Source organism: Nicotiana sylvestris, chromosome 2 (assembly GCF_000393655.2).
Source record: "Nicotiana sylvestris chromosome 2, ASM39365v2, whole genome shotgun sequence".
Lineage (NCBI taxonomy): Eukaryota > Viridiplantae > Streptophyta > Magnoliopsida > Solanales > Solanaceae > Nicotiana > Nicotiana sylvestris.
The window spans coordinates 10,438,003-10,451,028 of NC_091058.1; the positions used below are offsets into that span (position 1 = coordinate 10,438,003).

A 13,026-nucleotide genomic window follows, 5' to 3' on the forward strand; every position below is an offset into this window, starting at 1 on the left:
TCACTTCCTCAAAAGCCCAGAAAATCTTTTAATATTATTATTCTTTCAGATTAGATACGCTGTTATATAACTATCAAATATAGCCAGCCAATTGGGTAAAGAAATGATTGAAGGTGAAAGAAAAAGTATATGAGAATAACAAATAGACCACATGTTGACATTTTTTAAGTCATTGCAAAGACTTCATTTTTCTGTAGAGAGAGAAAAAGAAAGAGAGAGAGAGGAATAGAGAGATCTTAATCTTATCTGGGATCTCTCTTACATGTAGCTTTCTTCTATTGATCAGTCGAAGGGTACTTGTTTTTTCATATGTTTTTTTTTTTTTAAATTGAATTCTTGGTTGTGGATATGATGTTTTTGTTTTAAGGTTTCTCGATCAGTGACAGCACAAAGGTTGTTGGGAGGAATTAGCAGAAAATTTTTGAGGTAATTCTTTACTTCTGTCAGTTCTTCTATGTTGTTTAATTTTTTATTTTCTTTTTGCTGTTTTGAGCTTCCAGTTGGATTTGTTCTATATGTTTTGATTACTAAAAAGGAAGAAAATATAAGAGAATTGGAAAATTTGGAGTGGAAATTTTCTGCTAATATTTCATACATTTGTTGAGTAAAATTGAACAAGGAATTTTTTTTTTCATGAAATATAAGGAATTAATTTGTTTGACCAAAGTCAAGATAGGCCATAGATTGCGTTGTCCTCATTTCCAGAAATTGACTTGAAAATTTAGTAATTTTATTGTTATTTACTCTATTTTTTAGGTTACCGTATTAGAATTACTATAGACAGTTACCTTATAGGACATCTCAACCTGGTGTAAAAAATGTGTACACTGTTAAAACTCTTTCCTTTTTAACCCCTCTTTTTCCTGTCAATTTTTTACTTCTTATTGATATACTTTGCGGTGATAGAACCCTTGTTACATTAGCTAGAAATATTATCAATACAATGCAAAAAAATTGTCTTGCAACAATGGTAAAGTTGTCTTGTGTGACATATAGATCACAGGTTTGAGCCGTAGAATCATGCTTGCATTAGGGTGAGCTGTCTATATCACACCCCCTTGGGGGGGGCGTCCTTCTGTGGATCCTGCATCAATGCGGGATGTTTCGTGCACCGAGATGTCTTTTTTTATAATGCAGATAAGTGCTGATAAAATTGGGAATTTTTTCAAGCAAGTATACTGGCTCATTGAACTGAACTAAATTGGATTGTCTGCTTTCTTTATTGAGCTTGTCACTGTCATAATCTCTCCGGAAAATATGTTCTTGATTTTTATGGTCTAATTTAGAGTTCTTTAGTGTTTTTCTTGGTGTTTAATCATTTTATTACTCGAATCATATTTTTTCCACTCCTTGTATGAGTGCAGGAATGGGAACTAAAATACAATGCAAGACATATTTGCCAGGATTTTGCTCCATGAGTGATCTAAATAGCAACGGAACTAACATCCCATGGCTCGTAAATCATGAAAACAAGTCAAGGAAAAGAAATCAGTGCACTGACTCGTTTTTGTCGCCGCAACCTATTGATGGATATTTTGAATGTGACAAAGAAAAAGTGAGGCAGACAATTTTGAAGCATGAGATAGTTTTCAGGCATCAGGTATTCAGACTCTTAATCATGTTCTCGCTCAAATTGTTTCATTTTCTATGAAGGGCTAACATAAAGAGATCATTTTTTCAACATTTTATATGCTGTAATGTGGTTTACTGATGCAGCTCCAAGAACTCCACCGGCTTTATAGAAGACAAAGGGATCTAATGAATGAACATCAAAGGAAAGAAATGCTTAACCATCCAATGAAGACATTCCAGTCAATTCCTTCATCGTCTCATTTTCCTTCATTGGATTCTATAGCTGGTCAGCTATCGGCCACAGACACTGCTAAGAATCAATCTTCTTTTGATTTTATGGAGAACGATAGTAGGTCGAGTCATTTCTCCTCCCAGCTCACTAAAAGTTCAAAGGAATGTGAATCTCACCAGCCTAGTAGCAGTTTGTTCCAAAGGAAAATGTTTGACTCTAGATTTGTAGTTGATAGGAGCGTAAATAACGAATGGGTATTGCCCTGCATTCAAGGGAACCCTGTTGAGGGAACTAATAAGATGCCCCGAAGTAGAGATGCAAAGACACCTATTGCCAGCGCTTTAGAATTTCATTCTGATGCTGATCTTAACAGAGCTAGTTCCTTAAAAGGAACTGATGAACTAGCTGACTTGAATAAACCTTTACCACTTGAAGAAGCTTCTCCGTTGGTGCCGGATATCAATATAAATAGCATTACTTGCCTCGATGATGACATCTATGACGGGGGGAAATTCTCTCCGAAGTCACTCAAGGAAAGGATTGGTGGAATTTTCCTCAACCACCCGCCTCACAAAAATGGAGAAGAGCAGTTAACTTCTAAACTAAATGCTGGTAAGATTACTTTCATGATGTAAACCCTTCTTTTCACTTTTCAACTTTATTAGTAGGCAGCCGTGAAACGTATTAATTGTCACGGTTGGTTTTTACTTTCCATTTCTCATTTTATATAGTAGTTTGACTAGACAAGGAATTTTAAGTATTAATTTGACGTATACATTACATGAGTGGTAGTGGAACAAAATATTCAATAATGGTTGAGAATTTATCTTCGCAGAAAAAACTTCACATCGATGTTCAAATTAGCAAAAGTTGTGAAAATTGTATAGAGCAACATTACTAATGGAATGGTGTCAAAACATTTTTGGTCCCAAAATACCGAAGAGGTGTTAAATAATTGGAACAAATGGAGTAGTAGTTTAGGCAATCCTGTGATATACAGTTGCCAGACCTATTTTTTTGCTTACTTCCATGTACTTCAGAATGTTATCCATCTTATCCCACTCAAACGCCATTATATGCCTTATATGCAGTGTGTCGACTACCTGATTTAAAGGGCAGAAAAGATTTGTTGATAAGTGAGTATGCCTCGTTTAAAGGGCAGAAAAGTTCTGTTGATAAGTGAGAATGCAGCAATTTTAGTTTTTATTTGAACTGCTGTGTTTGATGTTAATATCTTTCTATTGCCACATATTTTGATCTCATTGCTACTTCTTGTTTCAGAGAAAAAGCAACGTGATAACGAATCTTCTGGAAGACTTGAAACTGCTGAAATTTTACCTAAAGCTTTTCAGTCACCGCAAGGTCATCAACTTTTCAGGCACTCTCTCTTTAAGGAAACCAAGACAGAACACCAGAGGAAGAAAACAATTTTTGGTGTAGAAATTCATGAAGAAAATCAAATGCAATCTGCTAGCTGTTCCAATGTCCAGAATGCCACTCATAAATCTCCACCACTTTCTCAGAGTTATACTAAACTCCTGCGAAACGTTGCGTCTTGTCAAAACAACATGCATATGAGGATTGACAGGGAAACTTCCTGTGTGTCTCGAACTGAAGCGTCTGGAAAAGCGCCGGTATCTGGAGATTGTCAAAGGAAGCAGGAAAATTCCCGAGAGACATTGCCTTGGTTAGTGGTGAAATCACAAAAAGGCGTAGAGCACACTAAAGGGAGGGAAAATTGTTATCACTTAAATCTGGACTCCTTGCAGAATAATTCTCAGCTGTTTTTCAGACAAGAAGACACAGCTGTCAATTCCTCTCAAATTATAGATCAGAGGCAGGGATCCATATCATCGAGATCTATTTTTGAAGTTAGTGACAGCACTAAAATAAGGACAATTTTTGGTGTTCCAATTTTCAGTGCCCCCACGGACTCGCATGCAGAAAGTGGGCTCTCAAACACCGCTTTTCCTAATGTTGACAATGTTACTGCCACGAAAATTTCAGGAGACGAGATTGTTTCTAGAAGTCAGGTGGAAGCCAAGGATTTTCTTCAAGAAAAGGGACTAAATGGTTGCATTTCTAGTCTAAGGCATCAAATTGATTTGAACTTGTCTTTAGATGAAGAAGAGGCTCCATCTGCACCTTCTCTTCCTCGGGCTGTGGTGAGGATTGCAACCACTGAGATAGATTTAGAGGCTCCAGCAATTCTTGAATATGAAGCGGAATGTGGGGAATCTAAACATACATTAGAAGAATCTAATAAATCGAATGAAGCCGCCATGAGGCTTGCTGCTGAGTCTATAATCTCCATCTCAATGTCCGGTGCAAATGGAGAAATGAATGATGCGTTGCAAACTGAAACTAGCGACTCCCTCAAATGGTTTGCTGAGTTGGTCTCCTCTCACTGTTGTGTTCAACAAGAATCCATTGCTACAGAGATTTGCTCAGGTACAGCATCTGAGTTTGATGAGGAATCCATTCCCATTGGCTTTGATTACTTTGAGTTTATGACACTGAAGCTGGAAGATATGAAGGAAGAAGAGTATTCCTATAAAATGCCGACATTGGAGAGCCAAAACAACGAAGAAACAGTTGCCATTACCTTACCAAAACGGCCTCGAAGAGGGCAAGGAAAAAGGGGAAGGCAACGGAAAGATTTTCAGAGGGACGTTCTTCCTGGTCTTATTTCCCTATCTAGGTATGAGGTGAACAAGGATATTTTGAAATTCGAAGAACTGTTTAAAGCAAGTGGATCCTCTTGGCAGTCGACCATGTCACATAGGAAAACTGGCAAGAGTGGTAGGGGAAGGAAGCGTTTAGCAAATGCCGATCCCTCCCCAACAATTCCTGCAGATTGCCCACCTCCAGTAAACCAGCCTTGTTCTGGTGAGCTGGGGCTTGAGGAAAAAAGCCTAACCGGTTGGGGAAAAAGAACGAGGCGCTTGCCAAGGCAGAGATATCTAAACGGTAATCTTGCTCTTCTTATGAAGCAATGTTAATGTGTGGATTAAGTGCACATCACGGTTCAAACCCCAGACAAAGAGCGAGCCTGATATTTTAGTAGAAAAGGGTTTTGAGTTTCAATTCTGTTCTAACCGGCCCTCGAGGATTTTTCAGTTATCTCAAAATAATGTTGAGGAGGGGGTTTGTGGTGTGGAATGAGCACCAAGGTTCTTGCAGCTTCCCTAAAGGGATCTCATGACACCATTAGAGCTTATTTTTGTACATTTCTGTGTAAAACTTAAATGTCACTTTCCCTGCTTCCATTACACTCTTGTAAGAGCTTATTAATAATGCTACTTTTTTTTCCCCTTAAAGTGATTAATCTAATTTGAAATGAAATGCAGGTTGGTGGCCATGTTGGGTGGAATCTCCTTTCATATTCTTCTTTTTCCTAAATTCATGTTTTTTATTTGTTACGTGAGGTTTAGAAGATGTTATATTTTTCCTGATTGCCTGAAATGAAAGATTGAAACTTCATGCTTTTTTGAACGTACTTTCCGTTCTATAGATGGTCACATGAAAAGATACATTTCAACCGGTCTAGCAAAGAGGTGGAGCGAAGATTTTGAGTTTATGATTTATGAATTCAAGAAAAAGCAGCTTATTGGGTTTATTATATATATTAACACGAATACAGGTCAGCAAAAGACATGCTTGAATTTATAGGCGAATTCAGAATTTAAAGTTTATGGATTCCTTCAATGATCTCGAATTTATAGACAATAACAACTTAGTTCACAGTCTGCACGAAAGATGCAAACTTGATTATAGATATGCTCAAGCATAAAACACAAGAACCAAAATTAGAAAAAACTTATATATTAGGAACCAATTTTCTTTTTTCTGTCTATGTCACTAATTGTATCTTAAACCATCACTTTTGTCAATTAATGATCTAACGACCCCCAACATTTTCTAAATAATATTAATCACATTTTTCATCGATGACTCTGGCATACCTGCCAATTAATAGTGTTGTTTTGATTTAACTTAAAAATTACTCCATCTCTCCCAACATGTATGACACTATCTTAATTTCGAGATGTTCCAAAATGTATGACTCTATTATTGTAATAGTATAATGTCACATAACTTTCGCAAAATTTTATATTAATCAAATATTTGCAACAAAATCAAATTTTAATACAGGTACAAAATTTTTTCCTTTATACTATCTATTACTTAATTTTTTTTTTTGCCCGCCAATTATACAATATACTAGTAAAGAGTTTCCCCCGTTGGCGGGAGGCATTTGCATCTATACTCGTTTTTTGGGTCACATTTTAACTTGTGCCCGCTTTGCAAAAAAAATTGTAAGTGTACCCACTTTTTCGCATAACTTCAGCATACGGGGCTGAAGTAGCAAAGACAATCACGCAAAACTTCAGCATTCTAGTAGATGGGACTGAAGTAGCAAGTGTGCTGAAGTTTTTGTTTTTGTAACTGGCGAACTTTAGCTCTAGAGCTGAAGTTTTTGTTTTGTAACTGACGAACTTCAGCTCTAGAGCTGAAGTTTTTGTTTTGTAACTGGCGAACTTCAGCTCTAGAGTCTTCTTCCCTTCATAATGATACTGTCACGAAAACATGAAAATAGCTGCTTTACTGTCACATAAAGCATTCAATAGCAAGGATACCTCATCTTATAACTCTCTAATCGGACCAATTATTTAGATGATTAGTTCAACAACTAAACCATCCAAAGGAACTATTAATAGATATTTGATAAAGCAAGAAACTTTTTAACAATTTACATAAACCAATATGCTGTTGCTAATGCCATGCATTATCAAATAGGATCTGTTGCTTCGTCATTTAACAGATCATCTATTGCCACCATTCAATCAAGCAAGGACCTTTAGTCACGGACTTCAAAAAGAGGTTGAGGGCGGATATAACTTTGAGGAGGAGAAGGGAGAGGAGAAATGAGCCGAAGTTATTTAAAAAGTGGGTACAAGTTAAAAGTTTTTAAAAAAATCGGTATAGATTAACTGGGGGGACCAAATAGGGCGCCCCGTGCAATTTTTACTTTCTTCATTTATACATTTGCATATTTATTCATTCATTGTTGACCTATTCACATAAATTCACATCTCATCTGAGATTAAATAAAATAATATCTAACTTAGGGGTCGTTTGGTTGGAATACGGCTTATGTCGGTATAAGTTATGCTGGGGTTAGTTATGATGAGATTGTTGTTTATTCACTGTTTGGTATGTTGTATTAAGAATGACAATTGCATAATTTCTAAGAAGAAGATATAAGTTATATCGGTGCTAATTACCCCACCCTCTATAAGGTATAAGTTATCCTGGTGTTAAAATTAACACTGGGAAAACTTATACCTAATTTGCTAACCAAACAAAGTATTAAGATGGTATTACATTTTTATACCACCCCTATACCTTCTTATACCTCTTACCAAACGACCCCTTAGTATAATGATACAACTTTTGCAACATTAAACTTATATTAACCGAACGGTCCTTAAAAAAAAGTATAGAGTGATTCTGACATATTTAGTAGAAAATATTTCCTTCCACTCAGAGAATAAAACTGGCAAGGTTATTGTTTTTTTTCCTTTAGTTTTCCTTCTTCACCATAATTTCGTAAAATGAACCTAATTTATTTTTTCACTTAATCCATGACTGACTTTGAAAACATACATGAAATAAATTAAGTGGTCGGAAATTTTATTACATATATGTTCTCATATTTAAACACATCATTTTTTTGTTGACATATGATCTGACACTGCCATTTTTTTAAAAAGCCAAATACTTGATACTAATATATTTTCACACACTGTAATATTGTTGGAATTGAATTATAGCGAGTGTGAGGTATCTCAAATTAAAATTTGTATTCTTAATTTGGCGAAATAGGTAGCTTAAATTTGCAAAATAAAATAAAAACCCCGATAAAATTTCTTGTTTCTTGTCGGAGAGCTATGCAAGTAATTCTATTTTAAGATTGACTTGATTCAATAATTGGGGGTTTTACCTAGGACATTGGTTAAATTAAACAATTTCTTTATCTTTTTCCATTTAAATTGATACTTTTTACTAGTTTCTAATTCTGGCAAACTTTGCAAGGGCAATTTTTTTCAATTATTGGAGTACAATATTAGGTTGTAACAATAATGTTGTACAGTTAGTTTTAAGGAAGTGCCTCTCAAAGGTTCTTTTAACACGACTCAAACAGGAGAAAAAGAATAATTCGAATAAAAAACATAGTGGCTTCTAATTTTGAACAATATTTAGTTCAGTAATTCATTTTCCATCTTGAACTTATTTTTTTTTTTTACAATTACCACAATAAAGAGAAAGGTAAACTTTTATTTGAGAGGAAGAAGTAAAATACATGACATCAACATGAAGAAAGCGCACAAGGAAGTCAACATAGAGCCCGAAAACTTTATTATACTCCATATTTATTAATTTAAATGACAGGATGAATAATCGAGACCTACAATTAGATATACAAAGTTAGATAGTGCATTTAGATACCAAAACCACGTGTCAGTGAGTCCAATTAGCAAAACAAAAGGCTGCAAATGGCTATATGTGCAATGGAATTTTAGTTGAGCCCACTTTTTCCAAAGGGGGTTGTGTTGCACTTCTTGGGAATCGGAAAGGAAATCAACGTTAGTGGTCCAGTGCATTTTTCCAAGAAGTAAGGGTGTTCAAAAAAATTCAAAAACCCGAACCAAACGAAAAACTAAATTAAACCGACAAAAAAAATCGATACTTTTTGATTTGGTTTGGTTTTGATTTTAAAATTTAAAAACCGATCAAATTTGGTTTGGTTTTGGTTTTAATTAAAAAAATCGAACCAAACCGAATATAAGAGTAGCTATTTTAAATTTATTATTACACCTATATATACGTATATTTTTATACAAAGTTTTAAAATTTTTATAGTAAATATTAATCGTTTGCACTTTTAGTATAGTTCTTTACCTTTACATTCTAGTTTAATTGGTAGTTTTCTTTTGTTAAGTGTAAGAATCTATTTCATGTTTAAAATAATAATATTTTTAATTGAGTCCTTAAATTATTCATCACTATTTGATTCAATTATCATCAATATATCTTGGTAAATAATATATTTCTCAAAGGGCAATTGATTTGATAGTGTTACGTTGAAAATGTGATCGTCGAAATGTGTGTTTGGTAGTGTATGTCTTATATTTAAGAAAAAACCGACAAATAACCAAAAAAATCGAAAAACCGACATAAACCGAATCGAGAAAAAACCGACATAATTGGTTTGGTTTGGTTCTAATATTTGAAAAACCGACTTACTTGGTTTGGTTTCATTTTAGGAAAAAACCGATCCAAACCGAACCATGAACACCCCTACCAAGAAGGGAAGGGTGAAATTAGATTTACAATTGGTCGTTGAAAAATAGCCACAATTTTAAACGTAATCGAAATTTAGATATTTTTTATATAAAGATAAATTTGAACAAAAATAATGTTCAAAATCCGGAAACTATTTCAGCATAATATACTGGAACTCCAGTATATTGTACTAAAGTTCTAGTATAATATACTGGACTGGTATAATATACTGGACTTCTAGCATATTATACTGTACTGGTGCAACATATTATGCTAGAAGTTCGTACACAGGTGCACAAATCTCCAGTATATTATGCTGGAACTTTTTGTGTTGCAGCAAAGTAATGGCTATTTTTCATTGACTTTACAAATGCTGGATATTTTTAAATTACCAGTCCGAAAACTGGCTAGACCATGCTATTTTGACAGAAGGGAAAGGTACGTACAAATCCTACAGGTACAACAACAGTAAAACATAGATAAACGCAAAATACCAAAAATACCCCATGATAAAACAGGCATATTGACCAAGAGTTGCTTGTATTTCCTCTTATTAAGAGGTAGTAATAAGTCAAATGAATATGCTAAATTTATTATCTCATTAAACCGTGTCACATAAAATGATAAAGGCATTGTTTACCGGTAAAATGGTACGGTTGAATTTATACATAATTTATAGATAAGTGAATCGATTTGATCCAAAAATAATAAATGAATAAGATAAAAATATAAGACTTAGCCTTGAAATTGAAATAAAATGACAGATATCTTAGTCCGAGGCGCAGAGCTTCCGGAGGCAGTAAAGACAATATAAATAAGCAAGAAAGTAAAATATTATTAAGCTTTTGATAGAATATGATGTATGCTTGTTTGAAAATTCGTCCCCTTACAATGATAATAGAGCTCACTATTTATAGTTACATCTAGGGAACAAGGTCCTAGAATAAAGCTCCTCTTAAATGACAATTATGAGAGCCATTGAAGAATATATAATGTTGGACACTGAATGCCATATTCTTTGTAACGGATCATGTACTTAATGCTATAGAATATTTTCCATTGAATGCTACCGGATGACAGACATTTATTTTACATTTATGAATATCATTCTTTCCGATGACAAGCGATATCATTGCCTTCGGGTCCGACTATATTCTGTCTTCGACTCCATGTGTTGCTTTCTCATGCGATCATTAAATATGAACATATTTACCCCATACAGATAATCTCCCGGCTTTCCGGTGGCGTAACTTTGTGTCACCGGAAAGTTGGTAGAGATACCTTTCTTGGCGGGAAATTCTCTGACCCCATCTGAAAAGTTTCTGACGGTTGATTAGACGCGCGTCTCTCCGCATTTAATGCCACGAACACGCGTCATCCCACGATTTAACATCACTTTTCCCGGTTATGATGGCCATGATTTTAGCCATCTATTCTTTTACTTATACGCATCAAACTTCTTCATTTACACTTCCTACTTCTCCAAACTTTCTCAATCTCTCTTTATTCAACTCGTACTTTGTCTTCAACATTTCTTCAACCTTCTTCTTCAGAGAAACTCTTCTTTCTTTTCTGATAAAAATGGCTTCTTTTTAAAAAACCTTAATTCCTCAAAGAACAAAGATAAAGCTCATGATGCTACTCCTCCTACGGTGAGCTCCATCATCCCAAGAAGTCTTGTCACAACTAAAGACTTCGAAGAGAAGTTTCCTTCCGCTAACCCATGTATGTGAGTCGTTGAATCCATCTTTCTTCTTCTGAAACAATACTGGTGCGCCGAAAGGTGCCTTTGATGGGCGAATGTGACTAGTATCCACCAATTCTTTCAATTGTTTCTTGAGCTCCTCTAGCTCGGGCGATGCCATATGATATGGGGCAAATGCGGGTGGCTTAGCCCCTGGCTCCAACTCAATCTTGTGATCCACCTCTCCCCTAGGCGGCAAGTGCTTAGGCAATTCCTCGGGCATGACATCTTTGTTTTCCTCAAGCAACTTCTCTATGCAAGGCGACAGTGTCTCTTGAAAACTCTTGTCTTCTTCTAGGCTTGCAATTGTTGCCATGAACGTCGGCTCCCTCTTCTTGATCCCCTTGAAAACTTGCATAGCTGAGAGATGTGCTTGGATCTGTCCGTGTGGCATAGTCACTGTAGGTACCATGCAAGCTCCTTCTCGCTCCATAACCAAGAGACGTTGGAGGTAGGGGTCGATCAAAGTATGACAATGTCTAAAGAACTATTGCCCCAGTATAATGTCAAAGATATCCATAGTGGTTACGGTAAAGTTTGTCATACCTTTCCAAGTTCCCAATTTGACACCAACTTCATTAGCTACCCCACGAGCATTTTGTACCTCGGCATTCATGGTCATGACGCGAGAGTTGGTAGGAGAAAGTTTCAATTCTAGTCTCTTTGCGACAACCTCAGTCATGAAATTATGAGTTGCTCCAGTATCCACCATTGCACGAGCGGGCTTGTTGTTGATGGTGAGATCCACGTACTGATTGCTATTCTCGGTAGATTGGATAGCTTGCTTTGTGACAGCACCACATAATTTGATCATACCCAACTGTGTGGTTCCCGAACTCTCTCCTTGTGGCTGCTCCTTCCATTCACAGACCATGGCACTGAGGCTCTTGAGGTCGGGACAATTCCTGAAGCCATGCGGCCCTCCGCATATGTAGCATCCCTTCTTCTCAGCATGTGCCTTCTTCTCGGCGTAGCCCTGACGACCACTCGACTTTTGGGATCTTGAGTCTTGGAGTATTGTTCTTGTATCTCCTTGCCTTTGCCACGGTCTCCCCTCACTTTGTCGTGCCTGAAGTAGTTCTCCAAGTGCCAAAAGAAGTTTTTCACTTCTTGTGCATCACGAACACCTTTGAACACCGGGGGTTTGGGAGCCTCGATCTTGGCCTCCCTCGTCACTACAACATTGATGACTGCCTCGGTCACACCAACATTGACATGCTCCTCGAGTGACTCTATATTTGCCTTCATAGCATCGATAGTACTCGAAGCCTCCATGAGTCTTCACTCTAAGGCAGTGATGGTTTGCCTTAGTTCCATCTCAGTCTGTGTACGTCCCTCCAAGTCATTTCGGATACTCTCAATTTCTTTAAGAGTATGGCCCTCAAGAACGTTAAGGGTGCCTTCCACCTTCCCCAAGCGTTGGCCAAAGATCTCCACGGCGTCCATCCCCACGTTCATCTTCATCACCCACTCTTTACCGAGCGAGACGTCCTCGGGCCGCTCTTGCCAGCAGCATCCTGGATGACGATGGCTTGGTATTGGCAGCGTTAATTTCTCCATCGTTCGTTATTCCCTTAGTTGAAACTTTCGCTCTGATACCACGTTGTCACATCCTTAGTTGATAACTAAGTACACGTGCGGCACTTGACAACTCGCTCACGATCTTGCACAACTTGCTCACGTTCTTGCTATGACAAGTCAGCCTTATTACACTCAAGATCGCCAAGAGAATGAAAGAAAGAACACAAGAGAATTGTTAAAGGAAGCTTTGTATTAGAGAGAACTTTAATTGTTTGCTTGGTGAATTACAAATGAATGGCCCTCTTTATATACTAGTCTCCTAGGGGCTAGTGTGTAAATATTAATTATTACACAAGTCCTTGATATTTACAAGATAAGAGTTTTCTCTAGAATTCTCTACAAGCCTAAAAGATTCCAAGGACTTTCCTAGCAAATCCATAAGGATTTAGGTTTTTTCCTAAGGAAATGTACATACTTCTCTAGAATCTTCTCACAAATGCTAGCCTTCTTCTTATGTAAGCTTCCACATGACATTAATATATGCCAAATGACGCCTATATGGCATGATAACATGGCGGGTCATCACAATTTTCTCTAATATTGTACG

At 36.6% G+C, this 13,026-nt stretch overlaps 1 protein-coding gene across 1 annotated transcript; it reads left to right on the forward strand.

Annotated features, from left to right (window-relative positions):
- Positions 1 to 5,177, forward strand: LOC104241132 (uncharacterized). The gene is made up of 4 exons (XM_009796047.2): positions 1 to 426; positions 1,365 to 1,600; positions 1,717 to 2,416; positions 3,086 to 5,177. Exons 2-4 carry the CDS (start codon positions 1,367 to 1,369, stop codon positions 4,804 to 4,806), a joined length of 2,655 nt encoding a protein of 884 aa, XP_009794349.1. The 5' UTR covers positions 1 to 426; positions 1,365 to 1,366; the 3' UTR covers positions 4,807 to 5,177.
- The last annotated feature ends 7,849 nt before the right edge of the window (positions 5,178 to 13,026 follow it).

What these genes read in the sequence shown, in the direction of transcription:
- LOC104241132 (XM_009796047.2), top strand. Translation starts at nt 1,367, where the DNA reads ATGGGAACTAAAATACAATGCAAGACATATTTGCCAGGATTTTGCTCC. An exon ending in AGATAGTTTTCAGGCATCAG is followed by an intron (nt 1,601 to 1,716) that starts GTATTCAGACTC and finishes TTACTGATGCAG; the next exon opens with CTCCAAGAACTCCACCGGCT. An exon ending in AACTTCTAAACTAAATGCTG is followed by an intron (nt 2,417 to 3,085) that starts GTAAGATTACTT and finishes TTCTTGTTTCAG; the next exon opens with AGAAAAAGCAACGTGATAAC.